Below are 18937 nucleotides of genomic sequence, written 5' to 3'. Positions count from 1 at the left end.
GTTGGTGCAGCAGTTCCTTCCCGGCCGGTACAAAGGCAAAACAAACCGAAAGCGTGTCCGTGTCCGTGTCCGTGCCCATCCCGTGCCCGTGCCCGTGTCCGTGCCCACTCTCCTCCCATGGCTGTGGCACGGGGCGGGCACTGCCCGGGGGCACCGAGCCCCTCCCGCGCTGGCTCCCCCAGCCCCGCTCCGGCTCGGTCCCATCTCGGCTCAGCCCGGGGGTCCCCCCGGTGCCCCGCTTGCCGCTGGCACGGGGGCGATGGCTTTTCAGCTGGAAGAGCGGTGGCAGTGGTGGCAGTGCGTCCGAGGTGCCACCTCCCGCGGTCTCTCTGTGCTGCCGGTGCCGCCGCGGTGGCTCCGCCCCGGCCCCGGTGCCCCGGGATGTCCCATCCCAGACGGATGGGTCGCTGCCCGGCGGTGGCATCGCCCCCCAAGCCCCGCGGGGTGCAGGAGGGTACCCCGGGCGCGGGGGATGTCGCCAGGGCAGCCCGGGGCGGGATCCGGCGCGTGGAGGGGCTCAGTGGGGCTGTCACTTGTCACCGTCCCCCCCGGTACCCCGAAACCTGCCGTAGCACGAGACTGAAGCAAGCGAGCATGCGAGGGCGGCGGGCGGGCGGAGAGGGACATCCTATTCACCGGGGGAGAGCGCCCCAAAGGCGGGGCGGGGGGCTGGAGGGCACACGCAGCGCGGGGACGGGGGGTGAGCTCGGTGACCCGCTCCGGGGGCGTCAGGGGACCCATCCAGCCTCCGCCGCCACCCCAAAATCAGCATCCTCCTCTGGCCATCCCTGCGAGCGTCCTTTGGTGCCCTGGAGCATCCTCGGTGGCGCTGGCACCGGGGCGGGGGGAGCAGGATGCGGCCGGGGGGGGTCACACAGCGTCGCCTTCCCACTTTGGGCTTCCACGATGTCCGTTCGTCTGTCCGGAAGGGATTGGCAGGACAGCGGGAGGAGCACGGGCGGTGGCGGCGGCGTGGGGGGAATTTACATGGTACCGGGGGGGGCTCCTGCCCCCATCTCCCCCCGGAGCCCCGCGTCCCTCGGGGGCGGCGATGCGGGGGATGTCCGGGCTCGGATGGAATCGGGGGCGTCTCTCGAATCCCCCCGCAGCCGGAGGGAGATGGGGTGGGCGATGGCGGCCGGGGAGGGCGCGGGGCGGGCCGGCTCCGGCGCTACTCGATCACCATGCAGCACGGCAGGTGCTGGGAGAAGTACTTGAAGAGCTCCGGGGTGGCCCCGGGGCAGTTGGTGAGTTCCAGCTCCTCCAGCTCCTGCAGCTGCACCAGCCCCGACAGCCCCGTGGTGGTCAGCAAGGGGCAGCCTGCAAAGAGACAGGGTGCTCTGTCAGCCCAGATCACCAGTGCCTCCCAAAAATAGCATCCCCAAAAAATAGGCACCAGCATCCCAGAGCACCAAAATTCCCCCAAACAGAACCAAAGGGTGTGGACCTCAAAATCCCAGCAGCTCAAACTTCACCACACCCAAAAGGCAGAATGCAAAAAACCAGCGTGCTAAAAAAGGACCCCAAAAAGCCTAACACTACGAAATATCAGCATCCAAAAAATCCAGCACTCAAAATTGCACACAAAAAGCAGTACCTTAAAGCACCAGCACACTTTAAGGTCCATATATACCAAGACCATCAAAATTAGCACCCAAAAACCCCACCAGAACCCAGAAAACCAGCATGCTAAAGAATAGTGCTCCAAAACACCTACACCCCAAGGTCAGCCTAAAATCCCAACAACTCAAAGCACCAGTATTCCAAAGAAAAAAAAAAACACCCAAAAAAGTGTGTCCCCCAGGACAGCTCCCCAAAAACCAACACCTCAGAACACCTGAATGGCGAAAAACGCAGCTCCTAAACACCACCACCCCAAAAAACACGGCACCCCAAGAGTCCAGCTGTGCATCTTTCCCCACAGGCTGGGCTGGGTGCAGGCGCCTGCTGGCCTGGGGGGAGGCTGGCTGTCCCCAGGGCTCTCTCTGTCCCCAGACTGTCCCCAGGGCTCTCTCTCTCCCCATGCCCGGTGCCCCCCAGCCCCTGGGGTCTCTGGTCCCTGGTAGGGGGTCAGGGTCTCACCAGCCAGTGAGAGCAGGCGCAGGCTGCCCATGCCCAGGAGGTGCTTCAGGCCAAAATCCTGCACCTGGAAAAGAAGATGGGATGGGGATGAGGGGGGGATAATGGGGACAACCACAACACCAGGCTCAGCATTGCCCAGCTGGGGCAGGGAGCTGGTGCCAGGGCTGGGAACCTGAAGCAGGGTGCAGGATGCTGGGGCAGTGTGCTGGCTCTGGGTGCCAGGGCAGGGAACTGTGATGGGACAGGCTGCAGGGAGGGGAGCCTGAGCAGGATATGGGATGTTGCAGCGGGATGCTGGGGCAGGATTTGGGGTGCAGGGCCGGGGTGCTGGGTCTGGGCTGTGCAACAGGGAGCGGGGAGCCAGGGCAGGGAGTGGGTACGGGCTCTGGGGATGCAGGGTCAGGGTGCCAGGGCTGAGTCCTGCTGAGCTCACAGGAGCTCTCTGCTCCCTGGCACCAAGTCTTGGGGTCTTCAGCCAGCCCTGGGAGCCCGCCCCGAGCTCATGGCCCATGCCCAGGGAGGTGCCACCATGCCCTCTCTGCCGTGCCGAGCCGAGCCGGGACGGGCACAGCCGTGTTCCACACCTACCTGGCAGCACCAGCGCAGGTAGAGGCTCCGCAGGGATGACATGGTGGACAAGTAGCTGAGGCCGGTGTCGGTGATCCGCACGCACCTGCCGGGACACAGGGTGTCAGAGCCAGCTGGTCACCCGTGGGTGTCCCCAAACCATGGCCCCCATGCTGCACCCTCTGCTACAGCGCGGCTCAGCATGGCACGGCTTGGCACGGCATGGTTTGTCATGGGGCGACAAAGCACAGCACAGCTTAACATGGCATGGCATGGCGTGCATGGCATGGCATGGCTCAGCACGGTATGGCATGACTTGGCATGGCTTGGCATAGCACGGCGTGGCATGGCATGGCTTGGCACACGGCACAGCACGGCTCAGCACAGCCCTTTACCTGTCGAGCACCAGCTCCTCCAGCTTGTGCAGGTCGCAGGCGATGTACTCCAGGGCCATGTCGGTGATGCGGGGGCACCAGGACAGGTCGAGGCTGCGCAGCTTCCGCAGGTTCTCGGCCACCAGCTCCACTCCGTCATCCGTCACCTTGGAGCAGCCCGAGAGGCTGAGCACGCTCAGGTTGGGCAGGCTGTGCACCATGTTGACCACGCCGTGGTTGGTGATCTCCCAGCAGGAGTTGAGGCGCAGGGTGTGGGTGGTGTAGCCCTGCTTGGCGGTGAAGTAGGCGAGCGCCGTGTCCGTCACGTGGTAGGCTTGCAGGTTGAGCTCGGTCAGGTTGGGCAGGAGCTGCGAGATGGCGGCGATGGCGTCGTCGGCCACGTTGATGCAGTCGCTGACGCTCAGCGCCGTGATGCGGGCGTTGAGGCTGGACCACAGCCCGGCCTCCGTGAAGTCGTTGCAGCCCGACAGCTCCAGCCGCACCACGCCCTGCATCTGCTCCAGCATCACCTGCCGAGGGCAGGGCGTCAGGCCGGGCACTGCCACCCACCCGTGTGTGTCCCTGTGTCCCCACCCTGGCTCCCTCTGAGACCCTGGGGCTCTTCCCACTGCTCCCAGTCTTGGTTGGGTCCAGTCTTCTCCCTGGGACCTCCCTGGCATGGGTTTAACACCTGCCTTAGGTCACACCAGCGTGAGTGGGGAATGGGAGGAGACAGGCAGGGACCCCTGGCTGCAGCCCCAGCACTGTGCCAGGTGTTCCTGCAGGGTGGGGATTGATGCCGCTCCCAGCACAGGTGAGATGTGCCCACGGAGCAGCTGGTGCTGTGTTTGGCCATGGCACGGGGCAAGGATCTTGGTGGGGACCTTGCCCAGCCCCCTGAGTTACCCTATCTCTACCTGACCCTCAGCCCCTTGCTTGGGTGACCCCCTTGCTGGGGAGCAGCCAGCCAAGCAGGGATGCCCTATCCCCAGAGATTGTCACCCACTGTCACATCATCACCTCACCTGGCCCTGCCTTCCTGCAGGGATGCAGCCCCGACAGCCTCCTGACCCTGCACAGGCTGCACCCATCCCACAGCCCAGACAACAGGCAGGGCCTCCCTGTGCTGCCAGCACCTGTGGGGTGGCCATGCCACCTGTCTGCTCCTTCATTGTGACCACTCTGTCCACATGTGTGTCCCCAAGGCCACCAAGACTGACCCGCCACCAGCACACCTCAGTCACCCCGGTCACTTCAGCAGGGTCACCTACCTCCAACCCCGCATCTGTGATGGTCGACCTCTTAAGGCTCATGGACTTGACCCCCTTCTTGGAGAGGGGGTAGTTGTCAATGAACTCACAAATGTCCAGGTCAGAGACGCCCACGAGGCAGAAGCCGTCGAAGCCGCGGACGGCGAAGCCCTGCAGGCTGACGAACTCCTTCTCTCCCCCGGGCAGGACGTTGTAGAGCTCTTTGGTGTGCAGGACGGGCGTCAAGCCCACCCAGAACTTGGGCTGGTAGAGCACCCTCCGCCATGCCTTGCACACCTGCGCCAGCACGCACTTCTCGCACGCCGAAAAGTACCAGAACAGGCGGTTGAGGATCTTCTCGTCCACGGCCAGCTGCCTCTCCGAGGGCGAGCCCGGCAGCCGCTCCGGGGACGGCTGCTCCGAGCCCTCGCTGGCGTTCAGTCCCACCAAGGAAGCGCCGGGAGGGGAGGACACGCTGGCCAGGGTGGCCAAGGAGAGCGGGGAGGCCAGGCTGGGGATGGGCAGGTCGCTGCGGTGGGCTAAGGCCGGGCTGAGGATGGCAGGCACGGAGGAAGGCTGGCACAGGCGGTTTTTCACGGCGGGGGTGCCTTTGGTGATGCTGGCGGAGCCGAGGCCGTTGGCTTGCGTGGGGATCTTCACCAGTCCATTGCGGGGCAAACATGGGGGCTTGGTGTCGCCGTTTCTCGGGTTCGACATCTTCCACGGGTGTCTCTGTAACACAGGGTGTGGGGTCAGGGGCTCTGGGTCTGTGGGGGGGTGGTGGCACCAGGGAGGGGGGAGATCCTGGGGGCCCTGAGCAGGGTGGCACATGGGACCAGGTGGGCACAGCCACAGAGGGGACCTGCCTGGGACACAGAGAAGGGTCCTCCCAGAAGCCACATGGCCCTGGTGCCCCCTGTGATGAGGGACAGATGGGGATTTGTCCCTGGGTATTCACATCCCTCTCTGAGCCTAGAAACAAGCATGGCTAGTGGCAGACAGAAAAGGATCCACAGGCTGGTTTGGGTTGGAAGGGACCTCAAAATCCACCTCATTCCACATCCATGCCATGGCCAGGACACCTTCCACTAGCCCAGGGTGCTCCAGCCTGGCCTTGGGCACTGCCAGGGATCCAGGGGCAGCCACAGCTGCCCTGGGCACCCTGTGCCAGGGCCTGCCCACCCTGCCAGAGAACAATTCCTTCCCAACATCCAGGCCCATATTTAGGCCCTGCAAGGTGCTCTGAGGTGTCCCTGGAGCCTTCTCCTCTCCAGGTGAGCAACCCCAGCTCTCCCAGCCTGGCTCCAGAGCAGTGGGGCTCCGTCCCCCAGTGCATTTTTGTAGAGGGCAGCAGGCAGAGGTGCCTGTGCCCACTGTGCCAGCCAAGCCCTCAGCAGTGAGCCTGTGCCAGCCGTAGTGGAGCCTCAGGCAGCACCCGGCAAACTGGGCTGATAAATATTGCAGTGGCAGCAAGGCTGGCTTCCCAAGGGCCCCCCTCACCCACCATCCATTATTCAATGCATTTCCCTCTATAAATATGGAGCTGAATTATTGATGGGGGCTCAGCCCCCTCCCCCTGCCCAGCCAGGGCCTGGCACAGGGCCCTGCCTGGCTCTGCCTGCCCTGCCCGTGCCCCACATGCCAATGCCACACCAAACCCTGCCAAAAAGCTGATCCTGGCAAGCCCTGAGGGCACGAGGAGCTGAAGCACGGGAGTGCAGCTTGCAGTCCATGGAGCAGGGCACAGGGAGATCCCCTGAAGGCCCAAGGGGTGCTTGGCACCTCCATCCATCAGTGACAGGTGCTGGGGACCTTCCTGCCTGCCAGCTCTTCCCAGACCCGAGATTAAAGCAAGGGATTATTACAGCTGCTTGATTTGGGATGGAGAAAGTCAAGCCCTGATGGAGGGACACTGAGGGAAGGGCATCCTGCTCATGGCCAAGCTCCGTGGCCTGAAAGCAGGATGCAGCCCAGACCCCTGCTGCTGCCCATCCCTTTCACTCTCACAGCATCCCTTGTGGGAATCCACAAAATCAGAGGGTTTTGGGAAAGCTGCAAAAGGCAGGCCTCAGAGAGAGCAGGACTGTGATTGGAGCTAAGCAGCAGCCATGAGATTGGTCAGCAGAAAAATTATGTAAAAAGTAGAAAAGCAAGGACAAACAGAACAATGGTCTGTGTATTAATGCTTGTCTAGAATAACTCCCTAAGCTGCAGAAAAGTTTATCTAGTGAGATGTTAGGAAGTTTTAAGCTTAGTAATGGAGCTCTGTGTGTTGTGTTTCAAGGCTTACAAGCAGGTATTGTATTCGAAATAAGCAAGAATTGTTTAACCAAAGGTTATAGTGGTTGGATAGAACTACTGTCAATGTGCTTTTGCTTTGTGTGATTGGCCAGAAAACTTTTAAAGTTGTAACATTGAGTTTTTGATCTGCTGCCTGGATGTGAGCTGCTGGCATCTTCCCATTGTCATACCCATGGAATGAGACTGATGCTGGAAAATCAAACAGCTCAAGGCACGTTCCAGCAGTCCCATCCCGCTGGTGATCTGTACATCCGCAGCTGGTGATATGCCCGGCCTCATCCAGCTTTCCTGGAGCACACAGGGAGGGCTCAGCCACCCAAAAAGGAGCTCAACAGCACATCCAGGGGCCGATGGCACACCTGGAGAACCTGAGGGATGCAGGCACACCTGGGATGCAGGGCACAGGGCACCTCCCGTTCCCGGCACGGCGCTGGGGGAGCCGCGGTGCCAGCTGAGGTGCCCACAGCCAGCCCGGCTCGGTGGCATCGTCCCGCCACGCTGCAGCCCCCTGGGACGAGCCCAGCCCTGTGCAGACAGCCTGGCGCCGCTCCCGGCTCGGATGCAGCCGCTGCTGCCTCCGCTCACGCCGCCCGCCCGATGCTTGGACATGTGTTAGATTCGCTTGAAAGCAGCAGAAGGGGAGGGGAGAGAAGGGAGAAACTCGAAACCAGCGGCTCGGCTGCAATCAGGGAGGTAAACAGAACGTGCAGCGGGTGTCTCACAGAGCACCAACCCAAACAGACGATGGCCAGGTGGCACGGGAAGTGTCACTGCAGAGAGTGGCACCGAGCCCCAGAGGCGCTGGGCACATTGGCCGGCCCTGGGCGTTGGGGAAGATGAAACAGGAAAGCCTTATAAATATGATTGTCTGGCAAAAGATTTTGAGAATATAGAAACTACAAGCAAGATTGAAATGAAAGCAAGCTTTGAGATACCTCAGTTACTGAACAACTGGAAAACAATGGTGTGGCTGGGTGAAGGTAATCTCCTTTTGATGAAACAACACCCTCTGCTTGCAGACAGGCCCAAGGGTCAGAGCAGACCCTACAGCTTGGCAGAAGGGGTCCAAAGAGGAGTTTATAGGGTTTAAAATGTAACACAGTGTGGTAATGTAATGATTCTTATAGGCTGTATGGAAATGCTATAGGATTTGTGTCTTGTACTAGATTGGTTTGTGAGAATTAGAATATTCAACACAGAAGAAGATTTATTGTATTTTAATGGGAACCTCACTCTCTTACCCTCTTACCCTCTCATCCTCTCTCCTCTCTGGGGCCTGCTCTGAGCTGTGTTTGGCAGCTCCCAGCAGGGCCCTGCCCCCAGGCCCTTTGCAATAAACCCCAAGTTCCTGACCTGGCTGCAGAGATCTCTCATTTCCATCTGTCCTGACCGTGCCACCCCCCGTCACTCCAACACTGGGGACAGGGCAGGTGGTGGCACCAAGCCCCAGAGCCGCTGGGCACAGGGACAGGGCAGGTGGTGGCAGAGGGGCAGCGCAGGGCCTCGGCAGCCCGAGGGGACGGTCACAGCAGGACACAGATGCTGACAAGTCACTGGACTCACAGCAGCCAGCAGGAGGTTTTGGCACAGCATCCAAAACCTGCTCAGAGCTCGGCTGGTCCTCGAGGCTGAGCTCAGGGGGCTCAGGGGGCTCGGGGGGCTCAGAGGGTCCAGCAGCTTTCCCGGGAAAGCTGAGCCAGGCCCCTGCCCAAGGAGCTCAGGCTGCCTGAACAGAGCACAGAAATCCCGAACCTTGAGTGAGTCTGAAGTCACTTCAAAGAGAAAAACGGAGAGAGATTCGAGCCTCTGGGCACGGGAGGATCTGGGCAGCGGTGGGGGAAGCCAGGCAGGCATTTCTCTCTGGGGAGATGAGCAGGGAAGAATTTGGGTGCTCCCAGCACCCCCAGGCACTGAACTGTGCTTGGGGAAAGACCCCAGTGTGGAGAGGGTTTGGAAAGACCCCAGTGTGGAGAGGGTGGGCTGGAAGGGGAGGGGGCCAATAGCTGCTGTCTGTGACACCAAGGGCAGGGCTGGCATCTGCCCTCCTGTGCCATGGGAGACCCCTGGCCTACAGCCAGGAGCCCCCCAGCTCCTGCAGCCCAGGGATAAGGCCACACTGCTCTGATGCCAAAAATGATGCTCCCACAGCCCCTGGGGGTCACAGAGTCCACCCTGCACCTCCCCAGGCACTCCCAGAGACAGGGATGGACAGACAAACCCAAAGCTGTCTGCCTTGGAGGTGTCAGCACAGACCCTCCCACATGTTCCAACAGTTCCATGAACACCTCCAAGTGCTTTTTGGCCACTCCAAAGCAACAGGAGAGCAGAGATTTGTCCCTTTCCCTTCTCCCTGTCATCTCAGTGTTTGCAGATTGCATGACTGGGCCAAGCACACCATCATCATCATCATCGAGATTGTTCAGCATTTGATACAATCACTCTTACTCTGGGGTCGCACAGGAAGGGCTCAGGTTTGCAGCCCCCCTTTGCTCTCTCTTGGGGAGGCCTCTCCCAGCCATGGAGTGCCAGCCCCAGCCCAGTGGGAGAAAACCTGACAAGAGCAAAGGCCAGAGCCCTCGAGCTTCCCGAATCCACTGCAGGGTGCACATTTCTCAGGATACGTCACTGTCAGGGAGGTTTGGGGGGGTTTGTCACCCACGGGAGCGATGATGCAGTGCTGGGGGGCGGGATTGACGCAGGGAGAGAGAAACGAGCTGGGGTCTGAGAGCCTGGCACCACAAACACTGCACTGTGAGCGTGCTGGGATGAACACAATGGAAACTGCCTGGGAAACAGAGCCTGCCCAATCTGTTGGCGAGTTCACTGTCTGCACGTGGTAGTGCAGAGGGATGAAGGCCCTGAGACACGGGCAGGGCCTTCACCCACCCTGTTAGTGCACGGCCTGGGGGATCCCCGGCTCCTGGAGCAGTTATCCTGTGCAGCAGGGATAGGGCTGGGCTCGGGTCAGCCGGGTTGGAGCCGGATCGGAGCCAGGGGAGATCCCGGGTTGGGCGGCGTGGGAGGCCCCTGACAGCGGGCGGGCTGGGTCAGCACCGGGGACAGCGGCCCCGGTCATCGGTCCCGTTCATTCGGTCCCGCTCAGCACCGCGGACAGAGGTCCCGGTGAGGGGCCCTGGTCCATCAGTCCCGGTCAGCACCGGGGACAGCGGCCCCGGTCACCGGTCCCGGTCAGCACCAGGGACAGTGGCCCTGGTCCATCGGTCCCGGATGTCAGCACCGCGGCCAGTGGCCCCGGTCATTCGGTCCCCGGTCATTCAGTCCACCGAGGACAGCGGTTCCGGTGAGTGGCCCCGGTCAGCACCACGGTCAGCGACTCTGGTCAGAGGCCCCGGTCAGCACCAAGGACAGCGGCCCCGTTCATTCGGTCCCGGTCAGCACCGGGGACAGCGGCCACCCCAAGAACACCGCGCTCGTGTCCCTGTCCCTGCCCGCATCCGGCCCTGTCGCGCCGGGCCCTGGGAGGGAGGATCCAGCCCTGCCCCACCGGCTCCTTGTAAGGGAACCTCCATCACCCCTCAGGGCCCTGCCAAGATCCAGGATTGCTCCAACAGATCCTTGTAAGAGATCCTACAGTAACCCAGCAGGCAGATGAGATCCTAGGGATAATCCATGAGTGCCCCACAGACTCTCCATGGGACCCTGCTGTCACCCAGCGGGACCCTGCTGCCCCCAGCCCCCTCGGAGCCTTGGTATGGCCCTGCCAGGACCCAGAGCTGCTGCCAAAAGGCTTCAGGTGGCAGAGCCCGTGCGGAGCGAGCAGCCATCGCTGCCTGCTCGCACTCACACACACATGGGCTGTGCACACACGCACACGCACACACAGCCCCGGGCAGGGGGTGCCCTGGCACAGCCTGGCTCACACTCACACTCACACTCACGCTCACGCTCACACAGGATGCACACACACACACACACACACACACACACACACAATCCTGCTCACACTCACACACACTCACACTCAAACTCACACACTCACACACACTTGCACTCACACACACATGGATGCACACACACACTCACACACACAATCCCGCTCGCACTCACACACAAACACACACACACAGGATGCATACAAACACACAAGCCCCACTCACACACTCACACTCATACGGGATGCATACACACACAATCCCGCTCACACTCAGTCACACACACACACACACACATACTCACACTCTCAGCACAGCCGGGCCCGCTGCGTGCACGCGCTGCCGGGGTTGCATCAGCTGAATTCATTACCCGGCTATTTTTACTAATGCAGCAAATCAAGTCTCTGTACCGGCGGAGCGCACAGCCCGGCACGGAGCGCTGTGCCGAGCACGGGCCCGGGCTTTGTGCAGCCTCCGGGGCGCTGAGCTCGCTGGGGCTGCCCCGGGCGGCGGCGGGGCCGGGCTGGGGCCGGAGCTGCCTGTCGGAGCACACGGCAGGGATGAACACATGCACACATCCCCTGCAGAGCTGCTGCGCGGGTGCTGCTGCTGCCCCCGGCCCTGATCCCGCTGGATCAGAACGGTGCACAGCACCCAGCTCCAGTCTGGGTCTCCTCAGGGGGTTTGGGTCACCCCAGCAGTGCAGAGGAGCTGCTGGAGACTGGAGGAGCCACTGCTTCTCCTGGAGATGCAGGAGCAGAGGAGAGATGCTCCATGCCTGGAGATGCTGTGTGTGTCTGTGTGTGTGTGTGTGCACAGGTGGATTTGGGCTCCAGCACTCACACAGGTGAGCTGGGACAAGCTCAGAGCACAGCTCCAAACTCAGTGCTGCCTCTTCCTTGCTGTACAATCCAGGAATTCACAGTAAGGAAAGGCCTTGCGTCTCCAGCTGACCCTGGAGAGCTGCTGTTTGTGTGATGGGAGCTGGGAAAATCCCTCCTGGGGCTGCCCTGAGAGCTCCAGGGGAGACCCAAGGGCTGAGAGCAGCTTTCCTGCTCCCTTGGAGGCTCCCAACGGTGCCAAGGAGCTCATCCCACCTTGCAGTGGACCAAGAGGCTCGGGAAGGGCTGGGGAGTGACTGGTTTGAGTCCCAGTGCTGGGGCTGCTTCTCTCAGTGCCAGCCAGGCTGGTGAATCCATGGCTGCCTCTTGCAGCTCATGGCCAAGCAGAGGAGCTGTCACGGCAGGAACCCCCAGCACAGCAACCTCTCAGGCCCCACAGCCTGCCCAAAGGTCAGGCTCGGGATTTGCAGGGTCAGCCCCATCCCCTGGGAGCTGGGAAAAGCTGGCTGGGGTGCCAGCACCAAGCTCTGCTCAGGTCCCACTGCTTTGGGGAGAGAGCAGCTCCTGTCTGGGGGCACTGGGAGAGCAGATCCTGTCTGGGGGCACTGGGGGATGCAGCTCCTGTCCCCAGCCCTCAGCGTGGGGGGGAGACAGAGCTCCAGTCCCAAGCCTGCCCAAGAAAAACTTCCTCCCAACAGGGCTCCCTCTGCCCACCAAGCCCCTCCTGCAGCAGCTCTCAGCTCTTTGCTGAATCCCCTTCTCCCAGAGACAGCAAATCCTGACCTCTCCTTTCCCCAGGCAGCCCCTTGTCCCCTTGGGAGGAACCCTCCACCCGAAAGGAGCACGGGAGGGACAGACTGAGGCAGAGCTGGAGCCCTGCTCCCTTCCCCTCCAGCCTCCTCTGGAGATCTTCACTCTCACACCATGGAAAGGTGTTTGTACTTAAGCCAAGCTCCTCCCTGCTCCCCACTGAGGCAAGGAGGGAGCAGCTCCTCGTGTGCTGAGTCCTGCCCAGCCTGGCCTCCTCTCACTACAGCCCCATCCAGAGCCCAGTGACCGCTCCCAGCGTGTCCCAGCCCTTCCCTCTGCCCAGCAAGGGCTGAAATGCACAATCCCCCGAGGAGCCAGGAGAGCTGTGTCCAAGCACAGGATGTGGATGAGCTCCTCAGGTCCTGCTGGGGTTTGTGCCTGCCCAAACCCTTCAGCCCCCCAGGCACGGTGACAGCCACACGAGCAGTGATGGCACTGATGGCACTGGTGGCACTGATGGCCCTTTTTCCCTGGCCTTGGGGTCAGGCAGGGGCCCTTGGCACGAGGCTGGTGGGACACCAGGACAGGCAGTGTCCAGCCCTTGGTGGGCTGTGGGTGCTGAATGCCAGCACGGGCTCCAAAAGCCAACAGGCACCATCCTGCTCCTGCTCCTGGTCTCCTGCTTGCCCTGTCCGAGAGCTGGGCATGGATCACCCCTCCAGCAGGGAGGAGCGGGTCCTGCTGAGCTGTGCCCTCCCCAAACCCTGCCCTGCTCCTCCCCAGCTCCTCCCGTGGGCCCGGAGCCCCCAGCACACGTGGCTGTCCCCGTGGCAGGTGGGCAGGGGTTGGGAGGGGGATCTGCCAAGGAGCTCTGCTGCCTGCACACCCAGCGCTGCTCCCTCCCACAGCTCAGCTCCCACTCGCCTCCCAAATCCCCTCTGGGGGTGCAGCTCCTGCTCAGGCACTGCTGGCAGCTGCAGGAGATGGGAGATGGGGACACAGCTCCAGGCAGGACCAGGTGGCTTTGCCACGGAGCTGCTGAGCCAGGCACAGCTTCAATCTGCAGAGCAGAGGGGCAGCATCCAACCTCCAACCTCCAAACTCCAAGTGCTCCCACTCCTGTTGTCCTTCTGTCTCCCCACATGATGGTCACCACGGCTGTGACCCCACTGGAGGGGACAAGGGAACCCTTTCCCCACTCTCACCTTACCCTGGCCCCAGCGAGGGTCACCCCTTCCCCAGGAGCAGATTTGGGGTGGCAGGAGGGTCCCAGTGCCAGGGGTGCCCATCCTGCTGCTCCCCTGTGCCCTGGAGCTGCTGGCATGGGCAGGGGAGCAGGCAGAGGGATCGATGTGGGGGAAGCCAGCTCGGGGAAAAATAGATATCTAGCTCATTAAAAATGGATGCTTGAGCGAGTCCTCCCCACTCCAAAGCCACCTCCCTCCCTCTTCCTGGTAGCCAGAGTGAAATCAGCCCCAGCTTCAGAGGAGGGGAGCTGCCAGCACGCACGGGGCTCGCTCTGTGCCCGCTGCTCCAGCCTGCTGAGCACCCCGGGGTGCTGTGACACCCCAGGCCCTGGGCACAGGGTGGGCATGGAGAGGCCCTGCCACCATGCTCTGCCCTCCCCTGGCAGGCACTGCCACGTCCCAGGGGCACCAGCAGATGCCCAAGAGGCACCACCTCAGCCCATGGCACCCCTGGATCCCCACACGGCCAAGACTTGGGGGTATCCAGCTGCTTGCTGCCAGAACCCCGTGCCTCAGTTTCCCCAGCCATTCCATGGGGTCGAGTCTGCCTGGCCCCCAGCCCCACACGCTGATCCCCCTGCCCCTCCTCATCCTCCCCACCAAAACAAACTCCTGTTCCCATCCTGGGCTGATGGGAGATCCATGGATCCATGCTGGGGTCTGCAGGACCCCCCTCAGCCCCATCCCAGCCAGGGCCTTTCCATTCCTCCATCCCCCTGGGCTCTGGGAATGGGGGGGGGGCTGCCCCTGTCCCCCATCCTTGGTTGGAGTCACCCTGCATCCCCAGAAAGCCACAGCGAGCTTTTGGGGTGTTTGGGTGTTCGAGTGCAGCCTCGGGGATGCCAATGGTGCCACCAGGGAGGACAAGAGGAATTCTAGAGGCTGGAAGGGGGCAAACATCAACCCCACACTGGGACATCCGTGTCCCTACAGCGATTGCCCTTCCACCCCCATCCCAGGATTTTAGAGGAATTTCAGAGGCTGGAAGGGGGCAAACACCAACCCCACACTGGGACATCCACGTCCCTACAGCGCTGTGCCCTTCCACCCCCATCCCAGAATTTTAGAGGCTGGCAGCAGAGGTGGAAGGGGGCAAACACCAACCCCACACAGGGATATCCATGTCCCTACAGCAATGTGCCCTTCCACCCCCTTCCCAGAATTTTAGAGGCATTTTAGAGGCTGGCAGCAAAGATGGAAGGGGGCAAACATCAACCCCACACTGGGACATCCACGTCCCTACAGCGATGTGCCCTTCCACCCCCATCCCAGAGCAGTCCTGCCTCCCTCGGGATGCCCTGATCCCCCTTTCCCTGCCTTCCCCACCCGCTGCTGCCCGGCCATGCTGGGGAGGGGGGGACGGACACACAGCACATCCCATCCCATCCCATCCCCTCGCCCCCCACATCCCCCTCCCCACAGCGAGGGGGCGGAGGGGGCAGCACCGCGGGGCGGGGGAGGCTCACAGCGACCTCCATCCTCTGCCGAGCCGTGGGAGGCGGGGGCGGCGGGGGGGCACCGGACCGGGAGCCCCGGGGCCGGGCCGGCTCCGCTCCGTTATATAACGCGGCTCCATGATGCGGGATGCGGCTGGGGCGGCCGCGCTGCCGGTGCCGGGATCGGTACCGACAGAACGAGCACCGGCACCGACCCCGGCATCGCCATCGAGCCCGGCACCGGCTTTGTGTGGGAAAGGCTTTTCCCGAGCGGCTCTTACCTCCAGCCCTGTCTCCCGAAGCTCATGCCATGCCTTGCGCCCGTCTTCTTTCTGTTGCAGCAAAAAAAAAAAAAATCCCAGCGGGAAGAAAACGGCGAATAATCCCCCCCAAAAATCCCCGTTGGCAAAGGGGCCGGATCCCGCCCGGCCCCCGCCCCAACCCCGCCAAACAACAGGAAAAATAAGCGGGGAGTGGAGGGGGGGAATGGGGCCGGATCCGGATCCGGGGGGATGGAGAAGGGGGGCCCTGCTGCCAGCCAGCCCCGGGAGCGGGGAGCACACGCACACGCGCGTTCGCACACACGCACACGCGTGTCACCGGCCGAGCCCGTTAAAGGGACACCGACACCGGCGGCGGGGACGGAGCGGCACCGGGAGAGGCGAGGTGAGGGTGCGGGACACGGGAATGGGGCTGGGCTGGCAGCTGGGAGTGCAGGCAGAGAGGGTGGTGGGTGGGGGAATGCAGGGGTGGAAGGATGGGGGATGGAGGGAGGGATGGATGGATGGATGGGGGGATGGAGAGGTGGAAGGATCGAAGGAGGGATGGAAAAATGGAGGGAAGAATGGAGAGATGCAGGGAGAAATGGAGGGGTGGAAGGATGAATGGAGAGATGAGGATGGAGGGGTTGGAGAGGATGGAGGAATGAAGAAATGGAGGGGAGAATGGTGATGGAATGAAGAAATGGAGGGGAGAATGGTGATGGAGGGGTGGAGGAGGAAATGGAAGCATGGATGGAGGGAGGGATGGAGGGATGGGGTGGCTGGAGAAATGGAGGGAGGGAGGGTTGGAAGGCTGAACGCAGGGATGGGTGGAAGGCTGGATGGACAGACGGATGCTTGCTCTGGCTCTCTCCCCAGCAGGGCATGGCAGGCTGGAGATCCTGGTGCACATCCTGCTGCAGACCCTGCTCACCCCAGCAGCCACCTCGGGCTCTGTGACAGCCCCTGGGGCACAGCGGTGACACTGGACCCTGTGCCAGCACCCCCAGGGGCAGTGGGCACCCATGCCAGGCTGCTGTGCCCACATCCTGGGGGAATCACCCTGTCCAGGCTGCTGTGCCCAGATCCTGGCAAGAATCACCCAGCCCGGGCTGCTGTGCCCACATCCTGGGGGAATCACCCATGCCAGGCTGCTGTGCCCACATCCTGGGGGAATCACCCATGTCAGGCTGCTGTGCCCAGATCCTGGCAGGAATCATCCATGCCAGGCTGCTGTGCCCGTGTCCTGGCAGGAATCACCTGCCCCAGCCACCTCTGGCACTGAGACCTGCTGGGGGTGTCCCACTGCTGTCCCCCATGTCCCAGCACCCCCAGCCTGGCCCCAGCTTCCCCCTGCTCCCCAGACTGGAGGGAGCAGCTCAGCTGGCACATTTAGCCCTGTCCCCTGTGCCTTGCCCTGGCACAGCCCCGTGAGCAGCAGGTCCAGCCCGGCCCTGGGGAGGCGCAGGGAGCGGCTGCAGCCGGCGCTGCCTCCTGCTTCCATTATTGATAAGGCAGGTTGGGTTTCACCCTGCAGCTGGGAGGGGGCTTGGGGGAGGAGACTGTGCTCACACACTCACACTCACACACTCACACTCACACTCACACTCATACTCTCACACTCACACTCACACACTCACACTCACACTCACACACTCACACTCACACTCTCAGCACACCCTGCCCAGTGGGTGACACATGCTGGAGGGGACAGCACCTGCAGGGATGTGTGGATCCAGGCCTCTTGCTGGTGCCTCGTGTTTCCCCATCCCCTGAGGAGCTGCAGGTCCTTCTCCCCACAGTTCCTCATCCCCTCAGCAGTGCCCTGTGCCCCGTGGTCCCCAAGGAGCTGTTCCAGGGGAATTGGGACCTGCAGCAGCCTGGGAGCAAGGCTGTGGTGCAGCCCTTGGGGACACCCTGCACCCAGAGCACGCCAGGTGGGAGGCACTGGGAGCCACTGGGGCCCTGCATGGTCCCTGATGTCCCCTTCTCCTGGCACATTGTCACTAACCTTTGCCACATCCAGGACTCAGAGGGGACAAATTGTTGTGGCCCCATGTCCTGGGCACATTTTCATGCCAAGAAAGCTGAAAACTCCTTCAACAGGAGTCACCCCTGGGCAAGAGGAGACTCCAGGTGTGTGTGTGTCCCTGGGGAAGGGGACACAGCTGGGGTGCCACCAGTGCAGGGGTACCCACACCTGGGTGCCTGATGTGGGTGCTGCTCACCCCAACTCTCCCTGCAGCCACAGGGTGTAGGAGTGACAGAGGGTAGGGTGGTGGGGTTGGAGACAGAGATCTCTGCAGCCAGGTCAGGAACTTGGGGTTTATTGCAAAGGGCCTGGGGGCAGGGCCCTGCTGGGAGCTGCCAAACACAGCTCAGAGCAGGCTGAGAGAAGAGAGGGGGAGAGAGGATGAGAGGGTAAGAGGGTAAGAGAGTGAGGTTCCCATTAAAATACAATAAATCTTCTTCTATGTTGAATATTCTAATTCTCACTAACCAATCTAGTACAAAATACAAATCCTATAGCATTTCCATACAGCCTGTAAGAATCATTACATTACCATACTGTGTTACATTTTAAACCCTATAAACTCCTCTTTGGACCCCTTCTGCCAAGCTGTAGGGTCTGCTCTGACCCTTGGGCCTGTCTGCAAGCAGAGGGTGTTGTTCCATCAAAAGGGGATTACCTTCAGCTGGCCACACCATTGTTTTGCAGTTGTTCAGTAACTGAGGGATCTCAAAGCTTGCTTTCATTTCAATCTCACTTATAGTTTCTATATTCTCAAAATCTTTTGCCAGACAATCATATCTATAAGTCTTTCCTGTTTCATCTTCCCCCAACAACAGGTCACCATCACAATCCTCCTGAGCCCCCTGCTCCCTGTCCCCAGTGGTGGTGCCAGAGTCCCCACGCTCAGGCCGGGCTGTCACCAGAGCTGGGTGACAATGGCTCCCGCAGCCCCTGCAGCACCCCGGGATGCCGGGTCTCGCCCCCAGGGTGTCCCAGGGCTCCGGGAGGCCGGGCCGGGCCGTGCCGCTGCCGGAGCGGCGGGGCCGGGCTGGACCGCAGTGCGCCGGGGCCGTCGCCGCAGCAACCGCCGTCGCCTAGCGCCGCTGTCTCCCGGTAACCCGTCGCCTAGCAATGGGGGATTTTTCACAGCTCGGGATGAAGAGTTGAAAGTTATTTTTAGCCCGGGTTGCGAATCAATAGGCAGCTCCATTCGCTGCCCGCAGGATGCACACGTGGGAAGGGGGGGAGCAGGGGGGTCTGTCCAGCCTGGGGTCACCCCCGGCTCAGCCCCATCTGTGCCCGCCCCACAGGGCCCAGAGCTCTCCCTGCCGAGGGTCTGATTCCCCCTCGGGCTCCCCCATCCAGGCCATGTGTGGGTGAGGACGTGGTGGCTTTCAGGCTTCTGTGGGACCCTCACAGAGATGGGGTGGCCACACTGCTGCAGGGACCACTGGACCCTCTTCTCACCCTGGGGACCCTCATCTTATTGTGAGGACTCTCAACCAACCATGACAACTCTCCAGCTTCTGAGAGCCTCATCCTTTCATGGGAACCTACTCCCACTAGTGTGGACCCCACCTTGCCATAGGACCCTCACCTTACTGTGGTGACCCCCATCTTGTCATGGGACTCCATTTTGCCGTGGGACCCCCACTTGGCCATGGGACCCGCACCTTACTGTGGTGACCCCACTTTCCATGAGACCCCCACCTTGCCATGGTGACCTCCACCTTGTCATGGTGACCCCATCTTGCCATGGGACCCCCACCTGGCTATGGGGCTCCTACCTTGCCATAGGACCCCTGCCTGGCCATGGGACCCCTACTTTGCCATGGGATCCCCACCTTGCCATGGGACCCCCACTTGGCCATGGTGATCCCCACCTTGCCATGGTGACCCCATCTTGCCATGGGACCCCCAC

At 61.9% G+C, this 18937-nt stretch overlaps 1 protein-coding gene across 1 annotated transcript; it reads right to left on the bottom strand.

Annotated features, from left to right (window-relative positions):
- FBXL16 (F-box and leucine rich repeat protein 16) lies at positions 1 to 15325 on the bottom strand. Its single transcript, XM_054270891.1, has 6 exons — positions 15024 to 15325; positions 4295 to 5005; positions 3045 to 3553; positions 2671 to 2755; positions 2083 to 2146; positions 1 to 1320 (listed from the first exon to the last, which is right to left on the bottom strand). Exons 2-6 carry the CDS (start codon positions 4988 to 4990, stop codon positions 1172 to 1174), a joined length of 1503 nt encoding a protein of 500 aa, XP_054126866.1. The 5' UTR covers positions 4991 to 5005; positions 15024 to 15325; the 3' UTR covers positions 1 to 1171.
- Positions 15326 to 18937: the final 3612 nt, after the last annotated feature.

Source organism: Melozone crissalis, unplaced genomic scaffold, assembly GCF_028551555.1.
Source record: "Melozone crissalis strain CALT ecotype California unplaced genomic scaffold, PUWL_Pcris_2 ptg000012l_1, whole genome shotgun sequence".
Lineage (NCBI taxonomy): Eukaryota > Metazoa > Chordata > Aves > Passeriformes > Passerellidae > Melozone > Melozone crissalis.
The sequence above is the reverse complement of the archived record's forward strand: the minus strand, read 5'-3'. Positions and strand labels throughout refer to the sequence as shown.

What these genes read in the sequence shown, in the direction of transcription:
- FBXL16 (XM_054270891.1), bottom strand. Translation starts at nt 4,990, where the DNA reads ATGTCGAACCCGAGAAACGGCGACACCAAGCCCCCATGTTTGCCCCGC. An exon ending in TCACAGATGCGGGGTTGGAG is followed by an intron (nt 3,554 to 4,294) that starts GTAGGTGACCCT and finishes TGCCCTCGGCAG; the next exon opens with GTGATGCTGGAGCAGATGCA. An exon ending in ACCTGCGCTGGTGCTGCCAG is followed by an intron (nt 2,147 to 2,670) that starts GTAGGTGTGGAA and finishes CTTCTTTTCCAG; the next exon opens with GTGCAGGATTTTGGCCTGAA.